Genomic DNA, 26,867 nt, shown 5'->3' on the forward strand with positions numbered 1-26,867 from the left:
TACTAACATGTATTTCCCTCAGTTCCTCCATCTCACTAGACCCTCAGTCCCTTACTATTTCCGGAAGATTATTTATGTCCTCCTTAGTGAAGACAGAACCAAAGTAGTTATTCAGTTGGTCTGCCATGTCTTTGTTCCCTATGATCAATTCACCTGTTTCTGACTGTAAAGGACCTACATTTGTCTTGACCAATCTTTTTCTTTTCACGTATCTATAAAAGATTTTACAGTCAGTTTTTACGTTCCCTGCCAGCTTTCTCTCATAATCTTTTTTCCCTTTCCTAATTAAGCCCTTTGCCCTCCTCTGCTGGTCTCTGAATTTCTCCCAGTCCTCAGGTGTGCCGCTTTTTTTTTTGTTAATTTTTATGTTTCTTCTTTGGACTTGATACTATCCCTAATTTCCCTTGTTGGCCATGGGTGCACTACCTTCCCTGGTTTATTCTTTTGCCAAACTGGGATGAACAATTGTTGTAGTTCATCCATGCGATCTTTAAATGCTTGCCATTGTATATCCACTGTCAACCCTTTAAGTATCATTTACCAGTCTATCTTAGCTAATTCATGTCTCATACCTTCAAAGTTACCCTTCTTTAAGTTCAGAACCTTTGTTTCTGAATTAACTATGTCACTCTCCATCTTAATGAAGAATTCCACCATATTATGGTCACTTTTACCCAAGGGGCCTCGCATGACAAGATTGCTAACTAACCCTTCCTCATTGCTCAATACCCAATCTAGAATGGCCTGCTCTCTAGTTGGTTCCTCGACATGTTGGTTCGGAAAACCATCCCGCATACATTCCAAGAAATCCTCTTCCTCAGCACCCTTACCAATTTGGTTCACCCAATCTATATGTAGATTGAAGTCACCCATTATAACTACTGTTCCTTTATTGCACGCATTTCTAATTTCCTATTTAATGCCATTCCCGACCTCACTACTACTGTTAGGTGGCCTGTACACAACTCCCACCAGCGTTTTCTGCCTCTTCGTGTTATGCAGCTCTACCCATATCGATTCCACATCCTCCAGGCTGATGTCCTTCCTTTCTATTGGGTTAATCTCCTCTCTAACCAGCAATGCTACCCCACCTCCTTTTCTTTCCTGTCTATCCCTCCTGAATATTGAATATCCCTGGATGTTGAGCTCCCATCCTTGGTCACCCTGGAGCCATGTCTCTGTGATCCCAACTATATCATATTCATTAATAACTATCTGCACATTCAATTCATCCACCTTGTTACGAATGCTCCTCGCATTGACACACAAAGCCTTCAGGCTTGTTTTTACAACACTCTTAGCCCTTATACAATTATCTTGAAAAGTGGCTCTTTTTGCTTTTTGCCCTGGATTTGCCTTCCTGCCGCTTTTACTTTTCACTTTACTACTTTTTGCTTCTACCCTCATTTTACACCCCTCTGTCTCTCTGCACTTGTTCCCATCCCCCTGCCACATTAGTTTAAAGCCTCCTGAACAGCAGTAGCAAACACTCCCCCTAGGACATTGGTTCCAGTCCAGCCCAGGTGCAGACCGGCCTGTTTATACCGGTCCCACCTCCCCCAGAACTGGTTCCAACGCCCCAGAAATTTGAATCCCTCCCACTTGCACCATTTTTCAAGCCACGTATTCATCTGAAATATCCTCCTATTTCTACTCTGACTAGCACATGGCACTGGTAGTAATCCAGAGATTATTACCTTTGTGGTCCTACTTTTTAGTTTATCTCCTAACTCCCTAAATTCACCTTGTAGGACCTCATCCCATTTTTTACCTATATCGTTGGTACCTATGTGCACCACGACCACTGGCTGTTCACCTTCCCATTCCAGAATGTCCTGCAGCCGCTCAGAAACATCATTGACCCTTGCACCAGGGAGGCAACATACCATCCTGGTGTCTCGTTTGCGGCCGCAGAAACGCCTATCTATTCCCCTTATAATCGAATCCCCTATCACTCTAGCTCTCCCACTCCTTTTCCTTCCCTCCTGTGCCGCAGAGCCACCCATGGTGCAATGAACTCGGCTGCTGCTGCCTTCCCCTGATGAGACATTTCCCCCAACAGTTTCCAAAACAGTATATCTGTTTAGGAGGGAGATGACCTCAGGGGACTCCTGCACTACCTGCCTACTGCTACGCTGTCTAGTGGCCACCCCTTCCCTTTCTGCCTGTGTAGCCTTTACTTGCGGTGTGGCCAACTCACTGAACGTGCTATTCACGACTTTCTCAGCATCGCGGATGCTCCAGTATGAATCCAATCGCAGCTCCAGACGCTCAATGCAGTCTGCCAGAAGCTGCAGTTGGACACACTTCCTGCACACATAGTCGTCAGGGACACTGGAAGTATCCCTGATTTCCCACATGCTGCAAGATGAACAAACCACGGGGCCGATCTCAGCTGCCATGACCTACCCAATACTTGCCTCAACATTTGAAACTTTCTCCTTTGAAAGGAACTTACCCAGCCTTACCTCACTTGGAGTGAAGCTCGTCCTCAGCCTCTTCTGGTCGAAGCCTCTCGAGTCAAAGCCTCAAATCTCCACTCCTTCACCGGCCCACTCACTGACTCTGTAACCTGCTCTCTATTACTGGACAAAATCAAGAAATTTTGTCCAATAATAATAATAATAATATAATAAAGTTAAGAAACTTTCAATGGTTAAATACATAATATATGCTGTCCTTTTGGAAATGGACAAGGTTTTCTCTATGGCAACACACGCAAAATGCTGAAGGAACTCCGCAAGTCAGGCAGCATCTATTGGCATGAATAAACAGTCCTTATTTTAGAGATAAAGTATCACTTTATCAGCAGAATGACTGTTCATTCAGTTAGATGCTGCCTGACCTGCTGAGTTCCTCCAGCATTTTGTGTGTGCTTCTCTGGAATTCCAGCATCTGCTGAATCTCTTGTGTTTGTCAAGATGTTCCCTATGCCAGTAAGGACAAGGTGGGAGGCAAAAGAGGGGGGTGCGGCACTGTGATCAGAGATAGTGTCACGGCTGCAGAAAAGGAGAAAGTCATGGAGGGATTGGCAACTGAGTCTCTGTGGGTGTAAGTTAGGAACAGCAAGGGGTCAATAACTCTACTGGGTGTTTTTTATAGACCACCTAATAGTAACAGGAGCAGACAGGGAGACAGATTCTGGAAAGATGCAATAATAACAGGGTTGTCATGGTGGGAGATTTTAATCTCCCTAGAGCAAGGGGTTTAGATGGGGTGGAGTTCGTTAGGTGTGTTCAGGAAGGTTTCCTGATACAATATGTAGATAAGCCTACAAGAAGAGAGGCTGTACTTGATCTTGTATTGGGAATTGAACCTGGTCAGGTGTCAGGTCTATCTGTGGGAGAGCATTTTGGATATGGTGATTACAATTCTATCTCTTTTATCCATTGGAAAGGGATAGGAACAGACAAGTTAGGAAAGTGTTTAATTGGAGTAAGGGGAAATATGAAGCTATCAGGCAGGAACTTGGAAGCATAAATCGAGAACAGATGTTCTCAGGGAAATGTACGGCAGAAATGTGGCAAATGTTCAGGGGATATTTGTGTGGTGTTCTGCATAGACACGTTCCAATGAGACAGGGAAAGGATGGTAGGTACAGGAACCATGGTGTACAAAGGCTGTTGAAAATCTAGTCAAGAAGAAAAGAAAAGCTTACGAAAGGTTCAAAAACCTAGGTAATGATAGAGATCTAGAAAATTATAAGGCTAACAGGAAAGAGTTTAAGAATGAAATTAGGAGAGACAAAAGGGGCCATGAGAAGGCCTTAGTGAGCAGGATTAAAGAAAACCCCAAGGCATTCTACAAGTATGTGAAGAGCAAGAGGAGAGAATCAAGTGTGACAGTGGAAAAGTGTGTATGGAACCAGAGGAGATAGCAGAGGTACTTAATGAATACTGTACTTCAGTATTCACAACGGAAAAGGAACTTGGCAATTGTAGGGATGACTTGCAGCAGACTGAAAAACTTGAAAATATAGACATTAAGAAAGAGGATGTGCTGGAGATTTTAGAAAGCATCAAGTTGGATAAGTCACCAGGATCGGATGAGATATACCCAGGCTACTGTGGGAGACGGGGGAGGAGATTGCTGAGTCTCTAGCAATGATCTTTGCATCATCAATGGGGACACGAGAGGTTCCGGAGGATTGGAGGGTTGCAGATGTTGTTCCCTTGTTCAAGAAAGGGAGTAGAGATAGCCCAGGAAATTACAGACCAGTGAGTCTTACTTCAGTGGCTGGTAAGTTGATGGAGAAGATCCTGAGAGGCAGGATTTATGAACATTTGGAGAGGCTTAATATGATTAGGAATAGTCAGCATGGCTTTGTCAAAGGCAGGTTGTGCCTTACAAGTCTAATTGAATTTTTTGAAGATGTGACCAAACACATTGATGAAGGTAGAGCCGTAGATTTATTTCAGCAAGGCATTTGATAAGGTCCCCCATGCAAGGCTTATTGCGAAAGTAAGGAGGCATGGGATCCAAGGGGACATTGCTTTATGGATCCAGAACTGGCTTGCCCACAGAAGACAAAGAGTGGTTGTAGATGGGCCATATTCTGCATGGATGTCGGTGACCAGTGGGGTGCCTCAGGGATCTGTTCTGGGACCCCTACTCTTTGTGATTTTTATGAATGACCTGGATGAGGAATTGGAGGGATGGGTTAGTGAATTTGCTGATGACTCAAAGGTTGACGCTGTTGTGGATAGTGTGTTGGCTTTCAGAGGTTACAGCAGGACATTGGTAGGATGCAAAACTGGACTGAGAAGTGGCAGGTGGTGTTCAACCCAGATAAGTGTAAGGTAGATCAAAAATAATGGCAGAGTATAGTATTAATGGTAAGACTCTTGGCAGTGTGGAGGATCAGAGGGATCTTGGGGTCTGAGTCCATAGGGCACTCAAAGCTGCTACGCAGGTTGACTCTGTGGTTAAGAAGGCATATGGTGCACTGGCCTTCTTCATCCACGGTATTAAGTTCAAGAGCCGAGAGGTAATGTTACAGCTGTATGGAACCCTGGTCAGATCCCACTTGGAGTACTGTGTTTAGTTCTGGTCACATCACTATAGGAAGTATGTGGAAACTATAGAAAGGGTACAGAGGAGATCTATAAGGATGTTGCCTGGATTCGGGAACATGCCTTATGAAAACAGGTTGAGTGAACTTGGCCTTTTTACTTGGACGATGGAGGATGAGAGGTGACCTGACAGTGATGTTTAAGATGATGAGAGGGCACAGTTTTAAGATGCTTGGAAGCAGGTACAGAGGAGATGTCAGGGGTGAGTTTTTACGCAGAGAGTGGTGAGTGTGTAGAATTGGCTGCTGGAGACTGTGGTGGAGGCGGATATGATAGTATTTAAGAGACACTTGGAAAGGTACATGAACCTTAGAAAAGTAGAGGGCTATGGGTAACTCTTGGTAATTTCTAAAGTAAGCATATGTTCAGCACAGCATTGTGGGCTGAGGGGCCTGTTTTGTGCTGTAGGTTTTCTATATTACTGTGTTAGGAATGGAAATAATTCAGAGTTCAAAAATTACTTATTTCAGACATTCTGAAAGATCCATCTTTCCTTATACCTTTGAAATCCAACTTGTTTGACAGATCTGTTGTCATCATGTGCCTCATCTGGGCTTAAGCATAAAAATCCTTACACATATGGTCTTTGTGATACAGTGCTTTGCTTAAAAATCTTTAAAAAAGAACTGAATTTGCTTTTTTTTTGCAGAACTGAGTTTTAGTGTAGTAGTGAAACTTAGATCCTTATTGCTGTGTGTCATGTGCAACTAATTTCACCTTGCTTTGTATTTTAAAATTTGTTTTGGATTAGATTTTACTCTCAACATTCCATATCTTTACTCACTCAGGAATTGCCATACTAGTGGTTTAGTTAGAAGCTTAGTTTTGAGTGGGCGAAAGGAATAACCCAAGCTTGTTTGCTAGTAACTTATTTCACCTAAACTGGAGTTCATTCCAAATATTTTCAAGTGGAGATATTTTTCAATTTAGAAAAATATCATAGGTTCAGTTCTCCACTGAAATGCAGGCACAGTCTGCCTTTAAAATACAGTTTGCTCTGTTGCTTTAGGCAGAAAGCTGTGCCATTTTACAATTTTAAGTGAAATATTTACGATCCTTTTGAGATGAATTGATATTGCAGGTTTTCACACACACTGATTTTCAGCTGTGGAAGAAAGCTTCCACCATTTTGGGATCATTTCTTACTTGCAGTGAAAGAAGGAGGGAGTGACAGTATATCAGAAAAAGACAACTGGCCTTCTGGGCCTTGTCTTTGGAATAACAAGATTTAGTTGAAATGCCATCCCAGATGGAATAGCAATACATCACTGTTAAATGCTCCAATATGTTCTCAATTCAATTTCTTTTCAATAGCTTCTTATAAAAAAAAATCCTCATTCTGAAATGCAAGGATAGAATTAATCTGTTCAACTTGCTCGCTAAAAAACTGCTTTAGCCTTAGCCTGTGCATACTGATGGTGTGATGGTATTGGGTTTGCTGACTGTGAGGTTATAAGCTCAAACAAAATCTTCAAGCTGTATCTGATATAAATAGCCGCAGGTACTCCCACTAAAGGGAGGTTATACTGCAACTACCCAACCTCAAAGACGAGTTCACTTCCCTGTATATCCTTCATGAGGAGTTTAGCTGCCCATACTCACTATTTGAACAGTGGGCCCCCCTCCCTACCAAGGGGAACGTAATTTCAGTTTAAGCACAATTTACTTTCAGTGATACATGTTTAAATTGAAGCAACATTCTTAAAACACATTTAGAACTCACAGAAGATTTCTGTCTAATAAAAGAATTCCAAATTACAAACTGAAGACTGGCTCCCGCTTATGACTAGAAGCTAAGCAAAGAGTATTAGTTGGAAGTTTAACTTATTCAGAAACAGCCCTTTGATCTTTACAAGTGTCAACTTCTGTATATAGAAAGCTGAGATTGGCAAAAAACAAGGCTCCTTTTTGTCCCTAGACAGTGAATATCCACTGCAATGGATATGTCTCCTACTTTATGGACTAAATTCCCAGCTCTCACTCTCTGGTGAAGACTTATAGTGAAAGCATTGTGACCTTAGTGTCTCACCCATGCTTCCTTCACATATGACTTGGAGTGCGTGATTTGTGAATTTACATTTCTATATTTGGCTTCTTTCCCATATGATTAAAACAACTAACTTCTTACATTTTTTCAGCATCTCCTTCAAGGAGCTGAAGATAATGCTACCTCAAGTGAATTTCAAAGTACCAAATGTGAAGTTCCTTAAGGACAAGATGGGGGTATTTATCCTTTACATTTTTTGCCAGTTACTGTTTCTGAAGTTGCTATGTTTTGTTTATTCCTTCTTTATGTGTTTGTTAAAAATTCTTAAACTTAGTTTTCATTTCTGTGTTGGGTTTTGCCTGGCATTCGTTGCTGAGGGTGCATATTCCAGGAAAAATTGCATTGAAGGTTTAGATTTCCCCAATAGCTTCTAACAAGAGTCAAGTGAGAAATTTTGTACTTTTTCTGCTTTTAAGCCTCAGCCCAAAGTTAGAAAATGCTGGAATTACTCAATAGATCTCATGTTAAGACAGAAAGACAGAATTAACATCCTGATGAAGGGTCTTGGCCCAGAACATTGACTATTTATTCCTCTTCATAGACGCTACCTGATCTGCTGACTTCCTCCTGCATTGTGCGTGTTTGTTACACTAACATCTCAAGTTGCAGACATTCCATTTAGCCTATTTAGGACATTACTGATCCTGGTAATATTGTCATCTACTAGATTGCACTTGAATAGTTCAGTTGTTTTTCATCTTTGGTGTGTTTAAAAAAAAAACAATAGATTACCGTTAATGATGTGCAGGTAAAAATGGTGCATAATTGTAGCAGTTCAAAATTAGCACAAAGATCAGAGAATTGAAAGCAGATACAGGCTACACAGAAGTCTCATACTGCACAACATTTCCAGCCCACAAGCATCTTGCAAGTTATGTATTTACCTGAAACATAACTTTAGCATAGTGCATCCACATTGCAGCTACCTGGGAGATAGAAATCATCTCTGTTTGCAGGAACTAGATCTGTGCAAATGATAACCCGGATTTTTAAAAATAAACATTTCAGTGAGGTAAACTAGATGCTATGTGGTGCTATGTTAGAGGAACAACCGAATCACTTTTAATCACTACCTTGGGCATTGCATTATTTCATCTTAACAATAAAAACTAGCTTTCTATACTATGGTATACTTGGTAAAATATATTTCTACACATATCCCTAGCATGCAGAGTTTACGATTTCCATGTGGCCACTGTCATTGTATGTCTGGAAGAGTGCAAGTCAGTCATTCCACAGTGAGAAGGATTCTCAAAGTTTTAGAGCACTGAGGCTCCTGTGCTCATGAAGTTCACAGTTCTTGCTGTGCTGATGAAGGATGTCCATGTCCTTAAGTGAAGGAACGTGGAGAGGACAGCCATAGGTGTCTGTTATGTATTTGCTGTGTCTTTTGCAGATCCTGGGCCCACTCCTCTGTGCTGTGTGTCAGCCACTGAATACGAAGTGCAAATGCTGGGGCAATGATAAGATATTGTGCTTAGAGCAATAGAACATAATTTTTGGATAATAATTCAGGTATATTTTCTAGTGTGGATGTCAGCCAAAATGACTTGTGATTCAGCACTTTTGCAGATGTTTCAATTACCACAATAACATAAGAGTAAGGATTTCATTGATGGATTAATACAACTATAGTTAACAGTTCAAGAAGTGGAGAAGCTTACTCCAAGAGTGCCAGGACTGTTGTAAAGTAGTGACATTTATGGATCTTCCCATGACTAAACTATCCAGCACCGGTTTAAAAATACATGATAAGATAGACATTTTATTTACACTCTTTGGATTGGTATATCAAGGCATAATATTTTTATTGTAATGAATTGTCTATTAGTGATTAATAACTTTGGAAACTGATTTTCTTTAATAACCCAGGCTCAATAGTATGTATGTCATTTTACAAGTCAGAAATAATATTTGTTCCATGTCAAATTTACTGTTCATTTTTGGTAATTTTCACTGCTTTCAAAGTAAAGTGGACTTTATTTATCTATTTCCCCATTATGTTCTCTAAACTCTGAGCACACGATGCTGGTGAAAGAACATCAGCTGTTGCAATTCTCTCGTCCATTATTATTGAAGAAAAGTAGGGCATGACAGAACTGGTTTCATCTTAACAAAATGCTTTGCCATTGTTCATGTTCAGAATGACGAGAGTTATATCCGGGCTGTTATTTCATTTTCTGTCGTTTTGTGCCGGTCTGCACACAACAGTGTCGCAGTTATACTGGTTTTAAGGCAGGCTCCATGGGTTATGGAACAGCATCATTCTTGTGCCAGGTATTGAAGGTTCTTCATTAAGGAAAGTCGATGTTCATTATTTTATCCAAAATAACCACTGTCAATGCTTTCAGGACATGGGGAATTCTAAAGATGATCTTAGCTTTGAACACTTTCACCACTTCTACAATAATCTAATGTTTGAAAGCCAGAAGATGGTAAGTAAATCACGGCAATGTAATTCACGTATCACGATATTTAACTGGCAATGATAAATTGTTTATTATTGTCAAATGCACTGAGATACAGTGAAAAACTTTTGTTTGCACGCCACCCAGAGAGATTATGTCAAACATAATTACATTGAGATAGTACAAAAGAGAATTAAAACAAAATGCAAGGTGTGATGTTACAGTTACAGAGAAAGTGAAGGATGATTTGTATGTATGACCAGACTTTGTTCACAGGTTGCTATTACTATTGATTATAAAACTCTTTTTTCTGTGGTGGAAAATATAAAGAATTAGTGAAGTGGCTTTTAAGCTTCAAAAACCGTCTTAAACTAAATTCAGTGGGATCCCCTTATTGATCATTCATAGTCATGTCAACAGTTTCAGTTATCATATTATGGTGTTCAGTTAAAGATCAGTGGGTACCCCAAAGCTCATTTAGTCCCCATCTATATCACAGCAATTAGCATAATGCTATTATGGCGCCAGTGACTCGGGTTCAATTTCATTACTGTTTGTATGTTCTCCTTGTGATTACATGAGTTCTCCCCGGTTTCCTCCCACATTCTAAAGCTGTAACAGTTAGTGGGTTAATTGGCCACATGGGTGTAATTGTGTGATGTGGGCTGATTGTGCTGGAAGGCCCTGTTACCATGCTGTATCTCTAAATAAAATCTTTAATCAATGATTAAATATCTAAACTTAATGAACCTTAATACAATCCCATCATTACTCAAATATTTGATTTGACATCCCTGCCTTTTTAATGTTTTATTTTAAATACTTCAGCTCTCTTCAATGTTAAATGTAGCAATCTCTTTCCAGTCTCTGTGGCCTCCAGATCTCTAATCTATAGAGATGGCATTGGAGTCACTATCAGTTGCACAAGAGAGGGAGAGAGACGGAGAGAGACCACATAATCAAACCTGATTTTTGAGTCAGTTCCAAAGAGCCAGAAACAGAGTGAGTGAAATATTGCTACACTGAGTGGCAGTAACCGTCTGCAATTCTCTCCAGCTGTGCTGGGCAGATGAAAAGGCTTCCCACTTCAAGCAAGTCCTTTACAATGTCAGAATCAGACATCAGGTTCTACTAAACTGCCAGATTTATGCCAGGAAGTGCAAGCAGTTCCAATAAAATAACTCCAAAATTACTCCTTTAATTTTCCATGCAGGATTAGTGGAAGCAGGAATAGTTTAAGAACGACTTGGGCTTCCATACCTTCACTATTACCTGTACTTTATTATCCTTGCCCTTGATTGTGTAGATCTTCCAGGATGGTCCGACACCCAATTCTAAAACGTAGACTACTCTTAAGCCTACTGTATGACTTCCCAATATTCTCTGCACTAGAAATAGATCATTAGAGCTTGGCATATTACTACTTGGCCTCCATTCCATTTCAAGTTATGGCCCCCCAATTAGATTTAAAATCAAGGCTCACAATTTAAGGTCAGGTGTCTATTTTATAACATTGTAGTCATTTTCAGATTTTATTTGGGCGAATGAATTGCAGAATTGCACTAACTGGTTAAAAAGAAAATCTATCCTGTAATTTTGGATTGGTGTTCATATAGACATATTTCATGGTTGCCTCACAGTTGTTTAAAATAAATATTAAAATTAAAAAGCATTACTCAAAAGTATCTCTCTTCTAGATTCTTGAAATGTTTAAAGTGGAGGGATCTGTATTTATTCTTGGGTAAGCAGATTTTTTCTTTGTCTGTTTGGGGAAATAGTAATTTTTCCATCACTATAGTGCTAAATGTTTGTGGACAGCACAGTGGAGCAGCAGGTAGCGCTGCTGCCTCACACAGTGCCTATAGAAAGTATTCACCCCCTCCTCTTGAAAGTTTTCATGTTTTTTTTTAACAGCATTGAATCACAGTGGATTCAGTTTGGCTTTTTGTGATACTGATCAACACAAGAAGACTCATGTCAAAGTGAAAACAGATCTCTACACAGTTAACTAACTTAATTACAAATTTAAAACACAAAGTAATTGATTGCATAAGTATTCACTCCCTTCAAGACAGTATTTAGTAGATGCACCATTGGTAGTAATTACAGCCTTCAGCCTGAGTGGATAAGTCTCTATATCAGCTTTAAACATCTGGACACTGCGATTTTTCCCCATTCTCCTTTATAAAACTACTCAAGCACTGTCAGATTCAAGTCCAGCCACAAATTCTCAATTGGATTGAGGTCTGAACTCTGACTTGGCCACTCCAGGACATTAACTTTGTTGTTTTAAAACCATTTATGCATGTGGCCGTTGTCTTGCTGGAAAACAAATATTCTCCCAAGTCAGAGTTCTCTTGCAGACTGCATCAGGCTTTCCTCTAGAATTTCCCTGTATTTCCCAACATGTTCCCGATGTTGGGGGAGTCCAGAACCAGAGGCCACAGTTTAAGAATAAGGGGTAGGCCATTTAGAACAGAGTTGAGGAAAAACTTTCACCCAGAGAGTTGTGGATCTATGGAATGGTCTGCCTCAGAAGGCAGTGGAGGTGAATTCTCTGGATGCTTTCAAGGGAGAGTTAGATAGGGCTCTTAAAGATAGCAGAGTCAAGGGATATGGGGAGAGGGCAGGGACGGGGTACTGATTGTGGATGATCAGCTATGATCACATTGAATGGTGGTGCTGGCTCAAAGGGCTGAATGGCCTACCCCTGCACCTATTGTCTATTGACTATTTTGCTGCATTCATTCCACTCTACCTTCACAGGCCTTCCAGGGCCTGCTGCAGTGAAGCATTCACACTCTCCCATCACAAGCCACCACCCTGCTTCATGGTAGGGATGGTGTGTTCTTGATGACGTGCAGTGTTTTGTCTGATGGCCAAGGAGCTCAATTTTGGTTTCATCTGAGCATAGAACCTTCTTCCAGCTGACATCAGAGTCTCCCACATGCCTTCGGACAAACTCCAGCCAAGATTTCATGTGAATTCTTTTCAACAGTGGCTTTCTCTTTGCCACTCTCCCATAAAGCTGCGACTGGTGAAGCACCTGGGCAACAGTTGTTGTATGTGCAGTTCCTCCCAGCTCAGCCACTGAAACTTATAACTCCCCCAGAGTTGTCATAGATCACTTGGTGGCCTCCCTCACTTGTCTCCTTCTTTGCATGGTCTTTCAGTTTTTGAGGACAGTCTGCAGATTTACTGCTGTGCCGTATTCTTTCCATTTCTTGATAATTGACTTCACAGTACACCAAGGGATATTCAGTGACTTGGAAATATTCTTGTATCCATCTCCTGACTTGTGCTTTTCAATAACTTTTTTGCGGAGTTGCTTGGAGTGATTCTCGTCCTCGTGGTGTAATTTTTGCTGGGAATCTGACCCACTAGCAGTTGGACATTCCTGGTGTATACTTTCCTGGTGTATTTTGACTACAATCAAATGAAACACCTTCTCTGCACACAGGTCTCCATTTAACTAATTATGTGACTTCTAAGACCAATTGTCTGCACCAGTGATGATTTTGTTTGTCATATTAAAAGTGGTGAATACTTATGCAATCAATTATTTTATGTTCTATATTTGTAATTAATTTAGATCACTTTGTCGACATGTTTTCTCTTTGACACAAAAGTCTTTTTGTGTTGATCAGTCTCAAAAAAGCCAAATTAAATCCGCTGTGATTCAATGTTGTAAAACAATAAAGCATGAGAACTTCCAAGGGGGATGAATACTTTGTCCAAGGACTGTAGCTCTAAAGGTGCATGTTGGATCCTGACCCTATGTTGTGTTTAAATTGAAATTGGGCATTCTACTTGTGACTTTATACATTTCCCTTTGATTTTCTCCCACATCCCAAACATATGCTGGCTGCTTAACTGCCCAGCTTTGTTAATGGGCATATCTAAGAGAATAGGTTGCTGGAGAATAAATGGGAGGATGGGAATGATGGGATTATTCTGGGAGACATCATGGACTCCTGCTGTACATTTGAGTGTATGAGATCATAGGGTCTTTATACCAATAGTATAAACTTTAGAAGTGTTTAATCTGAGTTAAATAATCAATGCAAATAATAAAATTACAAACCCACTATCCTATCAGGTTATGAATTAAAGTTTTTATCTTATCTGCTTGATGAGGGCAATCCCAACTTCCAATGAACCTAAGTTTCAATCAATGAACACAGCATTCCTCCATTTCATCCACCGGTGACCTGCTCAATTTTATCTCCCTGTGTTTAGAGATTTTAAATTTTTGTTTTCTTCTTATAACTTAGAACATTTTCATTCTCATTTGTGAAGTCAACCTTGTAGCTTAGTCTCCCGGTTCAGGACATGCTAGAAGAAACAGAGAGCCCATAACCGATCATGGACATCTTTCTACCCTCATCTCCCAGAATTTCACTGGTGACTCCAGTTGCTCTTTTTTCTTCTGCCAATCATTAAAGTTATCTACTTTTTATTTTAACACCTTCAGGAAAGTGTCCTGCAATTAATTACATTAAGCTTTTACATCTGAAGGCACCACAAACCACTCTGCAGCCACTTTAAGCACTTTTGATGCACAGTTCCTTTTAATTTGTAGGGAATATTCTGATCAGTTTGCATACGAGATTGAAAAATGTTTAGTGCTATATGAGATCTGTTTGCAACATCAAATGTTCATCAGGATACCTGGAGGATTTGGTCTACTGTTGTTTGAATAGAGTCCAGGGTTTCATATAGCCACTTGAGAGATCAGATGGCTTCTCAATTTGATGTTTCATTCAGATGATACCACCTCTGACGGTGTGGCATTACAGCATCAGACTAAAACTTGTGTGCATGTCCCTGGGAGGGGTGTTACATCCCAATAATGAAAGAGCACAGTCCCCATTCACCAAATAATGTTGGGGTCTATTGGAATTTAGTGTTGTGCCCATCACGTGTCACAAATACTTTTAATCGGCTTGGTTTGTCTGACTTCTAACTTTGCTTTCTACCTGCAGAAGAACAGATAAACTCAAAGCTTCAGCTTTGTACCTTCATGACTTCCAACGCTTCCTGATCCATGAACAGAAGGTAATAAGAGAATCATCTCTTTTGGGAAGAATCCCAAGAAAGGATCAAACTTGCCTTGAAAAAAAATTGGGTCTGACTTAAAGTTATGAACAAATTGTAAATTAGGTTAATGTATTCAAGGCCAAGTGCTCATATGAATATTAACAATTGTCAATACAGTGAAGTCAACAGGTAAATCTACTAGTGGTACAACGATTCCAGTCTACTTCCAAAGTGCTTCCACTAAAGTTCAGATGACTTCAGATGAACATTTGACATGAGCCCTGAGCTACTGTGGAATTTGTGGCCCTGAAGAAGCAAAAGCCTTAGTTCAGTATCTAGTCATGTAGATTAGACCCCATCCTACCCGTGGTGTCATTCCTGTGCACCAATAGAGCGACTGCTAAATGACCTTATGAGCAGCTCTTCAAGATATTACTGGTGGCTACTCCTTAAACAGAGGAAGATTTGTTTGTTCCAAAGATATTTCTGTAGAGCTGTGTGAAATATTCCAGGATCAAACTCAGGAAACGTGAGGGCATGGCACTAGCTACTTACACCTCCTTGCTTAACCCATTGGTGGTCATTAAGACTGGATGCGTTGACCTCGAAGCCAATATCCTTCAAGTGATTTTTCATTCTATGAATGTGTAAGCTTGACACTAGTGTCTTGCTCCCTAAGCAACTGAAGATTTACAAAGATTGTAAATACTTACAAAGATGAAATTTAATGCTGAGTTTGGAAAATCCTATTTTCATGTAACAATGAACAGCTAATAGGACTTAAATCTCATGTGCATCTTTTCCACTCTGCAGGAATTATGGGCCAGTGACGTTAAAAAAGTTCGAGAGCTGATGACTAGTTGTATTTATGACACTTACAGAGAAACAAACGAGCCCTTCTTCTATGTAAATGAGGTATATAACCTTTTACAATAGTTTTGTAGATTTAAGTATATGTGATTAACAACTCCAATCCATTTACACAAATCAATCTGCTCATTTTAATCACGTCCTGTCTGCTGAACAAGAAGTTAATGTCCTCCTTGCTTAACTGCATTACCTTCTCATCTTTGAAAAATGGCTTGTACTATCCTCAAAGTTCCTTGCAACTGATCTTGTAGCAGCACACAGCTTTCACTCTGCTATTCCTTTCTGACCCTTGCCACCCATTAAATGCTCCAGCCAATCACAAGATCACAAGACAAAGGAGCAGAAGTAGGCCATTCGGCCCATCGAGTCTGCTCTGCCACTCCACCATGAACTAAACTATTCTCCCATCTAGTCCCAATTTCCGGCTTTTTCCCCATATCCCTTGATACACTGACTAATTAGTTACCTATCAATCTCCTCCTTAAACACCCTCAATGATTGGGCCTCCACAGCTGTATGTGGCAACGAATTCCGTAATTCCACGACCCCCTGGCTAAAAAAATTTCTCCTCATCTCTGTTTTAAATGGGTACCCTTTAATTCTAAGACTGTGACCTCTTGTCCTGGACTCACCCATCAAGGGAAACAGCCTTTCCACATCTACTCTGAAAACTGCCAGTTGCATTTGGTCAAGGGAGTTCTTGCTGAGGGCCGATGATGTTAGTGGAAAATTACCAATTCTGCCAATTATGTGTAGAATCATACAGCACAACACTTAACAAGTCAGGCAGCTTCCGTGAAGAGGGAAGCAGCATTAACATTCCACAAAGCTGCCTCACTTACTGAGTTTTTCCAGTATTTTCTGTTTTATTTCAGACTTGTCGCACTTTATTTTGATGTTGACAATTATTTGCTCCGGATATGCCGAATTGAAAAATATCTTGCATTGTCTCTGCACCCTTTGTGCCCCAGGATGTTCAAAGCATTGTATAGCTAATCAGCTTCCTCCCTGATCATGATCTGGTCCTGATGTAGGGTTTCCATCAAAAAGATCAACAATTCCTTTCTTCCCACAGATGCCGCTCGGCCCATTGAATTCCTCCAGCAGATTGTTTGTAACTACCTCCAAAGTATACCAGCATTGTAATGAATGAAGTATGTAGAAACTGGCTGGGTTTTTCCCTTCCACATTCACCAACCCATGGTTTTCTCCTTTCAACTGTTAAGGATGGCGAAAGATTTTATTATCTGTTTATTTGCACTTCCTTTAAACATTGATTGTTTGTCAGTCTTTGTAGTTTTTCATTGATTCTATTGTAATTCTTTGTTCTACTGTGAATGCTTCGAAGAAAACAAATCTCAGGGTAGGTAATACATGGTGACATATACATACTTGGATGATAAATTTATTTTGTACATCGAAGTTTTGAACTTTGAAAAGTGGTATGTTACCAGTGAAGAAATGTGAATTGTACCTTTTGTAGGACCAATTTAACTTATTTCTAATGTCACCTTCAGCAGTGATCCTTTATCAATAATCTACAATATTTACCTGACTCTGTGTCAGCTCTGAAACCAAAGTGCATACAGTTGCAGTAAAACAGTGTCACATCGCTGTAGGAATCTTACCACAGGCCGTTTCAGTTTTGGCAACAGTTTCCACTCTAGAGTCGGTTCAGCAGTGGGGAGTATCAACATAAAGAAGTTTCAGCTCTTGCAAAGTTCCAGAGAAGGGCATTTGCAGCATTTAATGGGTTTCAACCTGTGGGATATTTCAGTACAAGTGTGGTAAGCAGGAAGCCTTTTATAATTTTTATTTCCATAATCAACAACATATTTGGTCTGTCAGAAAAAACCTTACATGGTGATAATTTAAACAACACACAGAAATTTAATATTGTATTTATTGTAATCAAAATCAAAGCAAATCTTTTTATACATTGGAAGGCAAATATCAGGAAATTTATGTTTAAGTTACCAGACAGATTCTAACAGAAAGTGGGCTGATTGACCAAGCCAACATCAAATTCTTGTTCCAAGGAAATGTCCACAAACCCATGAATATAGCTTTACTATTTTGCTCTTTTTTGCACTACTTATTTTTCTAGATATTTCTTCTTGTCACTTGGAGTATTTTTTGTACCGCATTGTATTGCTGCCACAAATCAACGAAATTTCACAACAAAATGTCCGTGATAATGAACCTGATTCTGATTTTTATTCTGATTCTGAACTAGTAAGTTAGATTTATTCTCCTGATATTTGCTGTTTTGATATTTTGTTATGTTCGCAGAAATATAAATACTTCAACTCCCATGGAATCTCTTTGTTTTTTTTTAGGATAGCTGGTGAAGTGTAGGATGCAGATCACGTTTAAAAAGTTACAGGGGAGGGAGGTATCAATTGATACAGAAATTGCCCAAGACATATTCACATTTTCCTTGCATTATATTTGCTGATCTTGCTGTGCCCAGCAGGTGGAGACACAGGGCAGTAAAAGAAGGATAATCAAAGTGAACAACACAAAAACCTCTAGATTACCAGCGCTTAATCAAAGTGAAGCTGTGGACCAGGAACTGACCAGGTCAATTCCTCAGATGGTAACTGTGCAGTGTTACAGCAGAGAGTGCAATTAAGCCAATGGAAGGAAAACAAACTCAAAATCCTACGGGTATAACTATTAAATTAACTGTTTTAATTAAAATAATTATTGCAATTAGCTCCGGACCTGGGTCTTAGCACTCAGATCTGCGGCTGGATCTTCAACTTCCTCACAGACAGGATCCAGACTGTAAAAATAGGGGACAAGCTCTCCTCTACAATCACTCTGAGCACCGGTGCCCCACAAGGCTGTGTACTCAGCCCCCTGCTGTACTCACTGTACACCCATGATTGTGTAGCCAAGTTCCCATCGAACTCAATATATAAGTTTGCTGATAACGCCACAATTGTAGGCTGTATCTCGAGTAATGTTGAGTTTGAGTACAGAGAGGAAATTAAGAATCTGGTGGCATGGTGCGAAGACAATAACCTATCCCTCAACGTCAGCAAGACGAAGGAATTGGTTGTTGACTTCAGAAGGAGTAGTGAACCGCATGACCCCATCTACATCGGTGGTGCACAGGTGGAACAGGTCAAAAGCTTTAAGTTCCTCAGGGTGAATATCACAAATGACCTGACTTGGTCTAACCAAGCAGAGTCCACTGGCAAGAAGGCCCACCAGCGCCTTTACTTCCTGAGAAAGCTGAAGAAATTTGACCTGTCCCCTAAAACCCTCATTAATTTTTATAGGTGCACCGTAGGAAGCATTCTTCCAGGGTGCATCACAACCTGGTATGGAAGTTGTCCTGTCCAAGACCGGAAGAAGCTGCAGAAGATCGTGAACATAGCCCAGCACATCACACAAACCAATCTTCCATCCTTGGACTCACTTTACACCGCACGCTGTCGGAGCAGTGCTGTCAGGATAATCAAGGACACGACCCACCCAGCCAACACACTTTTTGTCCCTCTTCCCTCCGGGAGAAGGTTCAGGAGCATGAAGATTTGTACGGCCAGATTTGGGAACAACTTCTTTCCAACTGTGATAAGACTGCTGAACGGATCCTGACCCGGATCTGGGCCGTACCTTCCAAATATCCGGACCTGTCTCTCAGTTTTTTTGCACTACGTTACTTTCCCTTTTCTGTTTACTATTTATGATTTATAATTTGAATTTTTATTATATTTACTATCAATTTGTACTCCAGGGAGCGCAAAGCACAGAATCAAATATCGCAGTGATGATTGTACGCTCTAGTATCAATTGTTTGGCGACAATAAAGCTATTTAAAATTCTGTATTCAAAGTTCAAAGCTAATTTTTTATCAAATTATGTACATGTCACTGTTTGCTTTCTGGCGATTCATTTTCTTGCAAACATTCACGGTAGAACAAAGAAATACAAAAGAATCAATGAAAAACTGCACAGGAACAGACTGATAAGCAGCCAGTGTACAAAAGAAGACAATCTGTGCAAATACAAAGCAAAAGAAAAAGTGTGTGTGCTGGGGGAGGGGGGAATATATAAATATTTAAATGAATAACTGAGAACATGAGTCCTTGAAAGCTGTGGAATAATTGAGGTGAGTTAAGAGCCTGATGGTTGAAGGGTAATAACAGTTCCTGAACTTGGTGATGTTGGACCTGAAGCGCCTGTACCTCCTTCCCTTTGGCAGCAGCAAAAAGGGAGCATAGCCTGGCTGGTGAGAGATGCTGTTTGTTTTTTGGCAGTGCTTCTTACAGCTGTGCTCAATGGTAGAAAGGGTTTTTGCCCTGAGATGAGCGAGGCTGAATTCCCCCACTTTGTGAAGATTTTTCCATTCATAAGCATTAGTGTTTCCCTACCAGGTTATGATGCAACCCATCAGGACACGCACTGTAATCCCAACATTACACGTAAATACCAATTCCTGCATCAATACTGTCCGTCCAAATTTCTGCAGGCTTGTGAGAGAAACAAAAAATATGATCATAGCAAATTCTCTGTGTTTCTTTGAACCAACAATCACATCGAGCCATTTGTCAGGAAACAACTCCTTCGTATTGTGTCAGGGGAATCCCAAGAATTTCCCAGTTTTAAAAAAAAGATTAGTTATTGAACACTAACAATTAAAACCTATAATGCATCTGTTGGCTGTAAATCAGTGGAATGCTTCATCAATTCATATTTATTCTCAACAGAAATTACATTTCCATAATGTCTGTTCTATGCATTTGCAGTTTCTGTCATATCTATTTTCAAAAGAAAATACCATCTGGGACACCAAGAATGATTCCATCTGCATCCAGGATATGAATAACCCATTGTCACATTACTGGATCTCATCTTCACATAACACGTAAGAAGTTTATTCTTGTCCATTTCAGAAGGATTTGTATGTAAGAGAGCAACTAATATTTTTTAAGGTGATGTTGCACCTCTTAATAAAAGGTGATCAGTTCCTGCTACCCGAAAATATGAATGGGTTTGCTGATTGATCACTATATCCTTTGACCTCATGGTCCAGAGTTTGACCAAATGTTCAAACAAGATTGAGAGACTTGGATAAAATAAGGTGCACAGACTCCTAGACAATAGGAGTCCAACTTTCCTTAGATCATCACATTTATGTTGCTAGTGTTATGTTGATTCTAAAAATTTCTGAATCTTAATTCCAGAATTAGATTGACTTTACATTATGAACATAGAAGTTATGTCTGTGGTCACCAATCCTACCAAAGGAAGACCAATAAATATTTGATTTTTAAAAAAATATTTCACACATCAATCACATGACTCCTACTTAGGCTTTCAAAATTTTCCTCTGGGAATATCACTGACATGTATTTGTCCTTTTTCATAACTGATAACAATTTTCATAGTAACATTTAAAACTCAACATGAATTCCAGCCATAAACTAGAAAAGCTATTCAAGCCATCTTTCAGGTGGAAAACATAACTTTGAATTACAAAGTGGTGCAGTACAGTGCCAGGGTATTTGCTCCTCAAATGTGCATCCCCTGTATTCCTGCTCAAGCTGTATAAAATTCCATCTGATTACTTAAAATAATTACTTGCCTTTTTAGTAAATACAGCAATATTGATAAATATTTAAATTTTTATGAGTATAACTTTCCTTACTAAACTCATATTTTGCCACTTTTTTCATAGATACCTCACAGGAGATCAGCTTCGTAGTGATTCATCTACTGAGGCATATGCTAGATGCTTGCGGATGGGATGTCGATGTATTGAATGTAAGACAAATATATGGAATATATATATGCTCTAAGTCCCTCGTCTAGATCCATAGTGATTCTCATTATCTTAAATTCTTGAAGCATTTCTATACTTGGCTCCAGATTAGAAATAAATTGAAAGGCCCTGATAGAGTGGATTTGGAAAGGTTATTTCCATTGGTGGGGAAGTTGAGAACCAGAGGGCACAGTCACAGAACAGAAGGGTGATCCTTCAGAGCAGAGATGAGGAAGAATGTCTTTAGCCAAGGAGTCATGAATCTGTGAAATTAATTGTCACAGGCAGCTGTGGAGGCCAAATCTTCTGGTATATTTAAGGCGGAGGTTGATAGGTTCTTGGTTGGTAAGGGTATCAAAGGTTATGGAAGAAGGCAGGAGAATAGGATTGAGCACGAAAATAAATCAGCCATGATCTAACACTGGAGTAGACATGTTGGGCCAAGTAGCCTAATTCTGCTCCTATGTCATATGATCGTATGGTCGTAATGCCCTGTTCTTTGTAACATTTGAAAACTTTGTGATTTTTTCCCCCATCCATAATACTTATAATGCCTTTTACTCTAAATGTTTTAGTGGATTGTTGGGATGGACCAGATGGCAAACCCATTATTTATCATGGTTGGACACTTACATCCAAAATCAAGTTCGACGACGTTGTCGATGCCATCAAAAGCCATGCCTTTGTTTCATCAGAGTAAGTTTGAACTACCTTATTATGCTTACTGCTCATTATTGTCACTGCTAGCCAGAGCTATTGTTGCACCAGGTACTATCTCCATTCATTAATCTGTAAACTCTGGACCAGAGGACAGATCCTGGTGCTGAAATTTTTAAATGTGAAATGTTAATTGCTTGCATTATCTTTCGTATTTATAGCTGCTGACTGGGTTTCAGTATATACCCAGCACTAGATCATATCTGTTTCTGATTTCTGTTATTTATAATTTTGTGCTTCTTCAGTGTGTTTCCCACTGGGAATGCTAGCTGGAAACCTGAACTGTTTCTAGATTAGAAGCAGCTGAATTCTAGAACATGAGCTTTGTGTTCAGAAAGTTGCCTTTAGAAAATGGGTCACATTGGCAACTCAGTATTTGTTACCTGTGTTAGTTGTCCTGTGATGACTCCAAGTACTCCACTGAAGTAGCAGGGTGTTGGAATCAGGTCAAGACACACAACCATTGATTTGGAGGTAAGGTTAGTATTAATAGGTAGGAAGATAGTATATCATAAAGGACTCCTCCCATCCTGCACACGGACTGTTTGATCTGCTTCCATCTGGTAGGCGCTTCAGATCCCTCCAGACTAAGACTAATAGGCACTGGAGAAGTTTTTTCCCTACTGCGGTCACTTTGCTGAACAGTTAACTGCCGGTTAACTCTCAGCTAACTATTACTTGGATTGCACTACCTGTATGTATACTCTATATTTTCATTTATATTTATCATTATTATTGTTATGAGCAGAGAGACAACATCTGCCGGAAGTAAATTCCTTGTATGTGCATAGGTACTTGGCGATTAAAGTCTGATTCTGATTCTGATAAGGGTAGATCGCTTAATCCTTTGAGTCTGTTTGGGCCTGGGGAAGGACTGTAATGTCAAGTCCGTTCCACTTACATAAAACTATGCAAAGTTGTTTTGCCCCATAATCCAGCATATTTTGCAAAGCTTTAAATATATTTTTTTGAAAGTTTTTCTTTAAAAAAATAAAAAAGCTATTTTACTGTTGTTTTCATGAGTTTGCTTACCTTTTAATTAATTCAGTTGCCTACAAATGCTCCCTGGTTAATAAGGTTAAAAGTGCTGTTTGATCACATCTAACGCAACGTAATGAAGCTCAGAGATTGAAAATAGATCTGAGTGATAACCAGCCAAGGATGAATTCTGGCATAACCTTTGTGCTCATTAACGTGGCAGTTCAGTCGCAGGTAATGGATTCATTTCCAACAGCACGTTCACAATGAAGCAGCAAGGTACGGGATGAAATTCTCTTTGGCTCTGGTACAGCATTGCCTTCAATTCTGTCTGAATGGCATCATCAGTTGCAGCCTACCCCCCAATTCTTTATAAATGCACTGAGACTACTCAAGCAGTTCCCTCATAAGACATTGGGGACGTTCTTCTGATGTGAAGATGCCTAGCTGAATGAACCAGCCTGTGGGAGCCATGTATCTACTTTCAGCCCGTCTGTATTGTACTTTATGTTGTGCGTTTATTATGGGTAATCTGTCACGTGGGTTGGCACATAGTAAAGGTAAAAGAGTATAGTTACTTATTCTCGCTTTGTTTTAGTTAGTTAGTTTAATTGTTAGAGGCAGCCGGGGAGTTATATGTACTTGTTGACCGCTTATTTACGATCTTTGCTTAATTATGCTAATTTGAATGTTAATTATTCTTAACTCACTGATTTTGCTTCATTGTTTTTTAATGCTATAAGGTCATTCATTAGTGCTAGTTTTGTAATAAAGGATCGAATATACTTTTTTTGACTCAGAACTCAGTTGCTCTGGAAGTGCGTCGTACGGTGTTAACTTCCATGCATAGTGCGGTTTGGTTTGTTTCCAAGTAACCGCTACACACCCATTTCCTACTTAGATGTTCTGACAGTTTTTTTTCTGGAACAGATTTTATTGGCTACTGAGCATTTTTGTTACTATAACTATAGTTGTCGGATTCCAGTTAGAATATTTACCCGGGGCACTGAATGCTGACTGACACTGTCGCTGGGTTCCTCAGGTATCCAGTCATCCTTTCAATCGAAGAGCACTGCACGATTGAGCAGCAGCGACATATGGCCACGAAGTTCAAGGACACCTTTGGGTCTATGCTTATAACCAAACCCATTGAGGCAAACGCAGAGCAGTTACCGTCACCAGCCCAGCTTACAAACAAAATTATCATCAAGGTGAGGCTGTCATAATGTGATTGCTGTCTCCGAAATTCTTAAATTTACGCATTAAAGGCACTGTTAAGTAGAGTTTAGAAGAAAATTTTCACAGAAAGAAGTTCACAAATTTAGAACCAAATATAGAGCATAGAACAGTACAGCACAATGCAGGTACTTTGACCCATGATGATATGCAGACGTTTTAACCTACACTGAGATCAATCTAACCTTTCCCTCCTACATAACCCTCCATTTTTCTATCACCTATGTGCTTAGCTAAGAATTTCTTAATTGCCCCTAATGTATCTGCCTTTGGCACTACCTGGATGTTCCATGCACCCTCTGACATTCTCCCTGTTCAAACACCTTAAATTTATGCCCTCTAATTCATTAGCTATTTCCACCCTGGGGGGAAAAAAATCTCTGGCTATCTATTTGAACTATGCCTCATCATGTTGCACACCTTTGCAAGTCACCTCTCATCCTTCTTTGGTCCAAAGAGAAAAAGCCCTAGCTCACTCAATCTGTCCCCAAAAGACACGTCCTTTAGTTCAGGCAGCATCCAACTAAGTCTCTTCTGCACCCTCTCTAAAGCTTTCACATCCTTCTGATAATGAGGTGTCCAGAACTGAACACAATATTCCACTTGTGATCCAACCAGGGTTTTATAGAGCTGCAACTTTATTTCACAGCTCTTGAACTCAATCTTCTGACTAATCAAAGCCAATAAAACATTTGCTTTCTTAACAGACCTATCTGCGTTAATTTTGGGGGATCAATAGATGTGGACCGCAAGATCCCATTGCTCCTCCAAACTGCCAAGAATCCTGCCACTAACCCTGTATTGCACCTTCATATTCAACCTCCAACTTTTATTTTTAAATGTATCATGTTGTATCTCCTTCTCAGATTCATTCCAGTGAAGACGATGGAAAGGTTTTTTGGAGCAGAATATAAAGCATATAACATGCTCATTTCCATCAGAGAGACATGAATCTCAAAGCAAATTTGAGAAATTCTTCACCCCACTGGTCAATTAAGGGTGTGCCAGTCATCATGTAAGAGGGAATAAGATGAATATTTGAAATTTTTTTTTCCAGAAAAAGCAAGAAATTGAGACTGAGATAATCGTTCAATTGTGAAGCTCATTCAGGCCTGGTACGTGAGCTTACTGCAGCCTGAAAACTCCCATAAAATCCTAATGCTTTATAAGTTTTACATCACACTTTATAATACATATTTGACTGCTCTGAATCAAAATCCCACTTGGCTTTTGACAATTTTATTAAATGTTCTATTATCAAACGTTGGACACGAGAGGAAAGACATATGTTTGTAGAGCCAAAAAATATCCTGGCCTTGCTCAATTTTTTAAAATTATTCTACATGTAGACATAAAATCAAGTAGTTTCTAAATGTAGTTCTGCAATATAACAAATCATAATACCTTGATGCGTAAATCTATCCTAACCGTAATCCAGGTTAGTTCCAAAACAAATTGTCTCCATCAGTCATGTGACACTGTGGCTCAAATAGAATCCAAGCCACTCTGGATGTTGCTTCATTAGCAAATGTTTCCGAGAAACCAATTTTTAGCTCAATGCAACTTCAACTGAGCTCCCAGCTCTTAGCTTGTTCCCTGTGAGTATGTGAGACATTTAGAAAGGCACATGAATGTGATGAAGGTGAATGGATATGGACATTGTGTAGTGTGGTGAACTACATATACCTGTCTGGACTGCTCCTGTGGCTCCTCCCACAGACCCCTGTATAAAGGCGATTGAGGCCTGAGCCCGGCCTCATTCTCCAGGATGTGGTGTTGTTCATTCTTCCAGTCAATAAAAGCCGATATCTCACTTCTTCCGTCTCAGAGTGAGTTATTGATGGTGCATCATGTAGGGAGGAGAAATTAGTTTTCGGCTGTTTTTGATTTACTTTTTAGCTGGTTTGGCACAACATTGTGGGCCAAATGATCTGTTCCTGTGCTGCACTGTTCTATGTTCTATCTCAGGGAGACTGAGCAAAAACGCATTTGCTTATGTTGCTTTGCACACATCCTATAATGTCCCCTAATGGCTTTGATTCCGTGCCACATTTGTAGCCGTGATGCGACCTGTTAATGAGGCCCGGAAATCTTTGTAATGTGTGTTGTAGCCAGTTATCGGATTGGCATTGGTTAGATTGCTCAGCCATCGATCAGATCTGCAATACTCACCCTGCAATTTCTGTCACTGTTTCAGCACAAAAAATTGGATTCCCAGCAAGAGAATTCAAGCTCAACTATTTACACCAGTTACAAGGAGCTTGAAAAGAAGTCTGGAGTTCTCTATATGCTGGATCCAATAGATCTGGTAAGACTCCAAGCAACAATACTCACGCATTCTTCATGCCTTAGACTGGAATTATAGAGATGTCTTAACAGGATGGATGTGGACGGAATATTTCCTCTTGGGAGAAAATCTTGAATTAGGGATCATTGGATTAGGGAATCATCTTGAATTAGATTCATCATTTAAGACACAGATAAGGTGAAATTTCTTTTCTCTGAGGGTTGTGAGTCTTTTAAACTCTTACTCAAAGGGCTGTGGAAGCAAAGCCTTTGTACATCTTTAAGGCAGAGGTAGAGGGATTCTTGATAAACAAAGGAGTGGAAAGTTAGTTCAGGTAGAGGGGAATGCAAAGTTATGGTTAGAATCAGATCATTTATAGTTCTGTTAACTGTTCTTATTCCTAATTTCCTGAATATGGATAGTCAAAGGAATTACA

At 39.8% G+C, this 26,867-nt stretch overlaps 1 protein-coding gene across 1 annotated transcript in view; it reads left to right on the forward strand.

Moving 5' to 3' along the window:
* The window catches only part of plcg2 (phospholipase C, gamma 2), a 209,166-nt gene that overhangs the window by 138,458 nt on the left and 43,841 nt on the right, over positions 1-26,867 (forward strand). Inside the window, exons 5-14 of the mRNA XM_073070312.1 lie at positions 7,211-7,295; positions 9,471-9,554; positions 11,225-11,268; positions 14,513-14,585; positions 15,381-15,482; positions 20,198-20,316; positions 21,130-21,215; positions 21,789-21,909; positions 23,951-24,119; positions 26,342-26,452. Coding sequence (XP_072926413.1) covers positions 7,211-7,295; positions 9,471-9,554; positions 11,225-11,268; positions 14,513-14,585; positions 15,381-15,482; positions 20,198-20,316; positions 21,130-21,215; positions 21,789-21,909; positions 23,951-24,119; positions 26,342-26,452 — 994 coding nt within the window. The remainder of the gene's footprint in view (positions 1-7,210; positions 7,296-9,470; positions 9,555-11,224; positions 11,269-14,512; positions 14,586-15,380; positions 15,483-20,197; positions 20,317-21,129; positions 21,216-21,788; positions 21,910-23,950; positions 24,120-26,341; positions 26,453-26,867) is intronic.

Source organism: Hemitrygon akajei, chromosome 17 (genome assembly GCF_048418815.1).
Source record: "Hemitrygon akajei chromosome 17, sHemAka1.3, whole genome shotgun sequence".
Lineage (NCBI taxonomy): Eukaryota > Metazoa > Chordata > Chondrichthyes > Myliobatiformes > Dasyatidae > Hemitrygon > Hemitrygon akajei.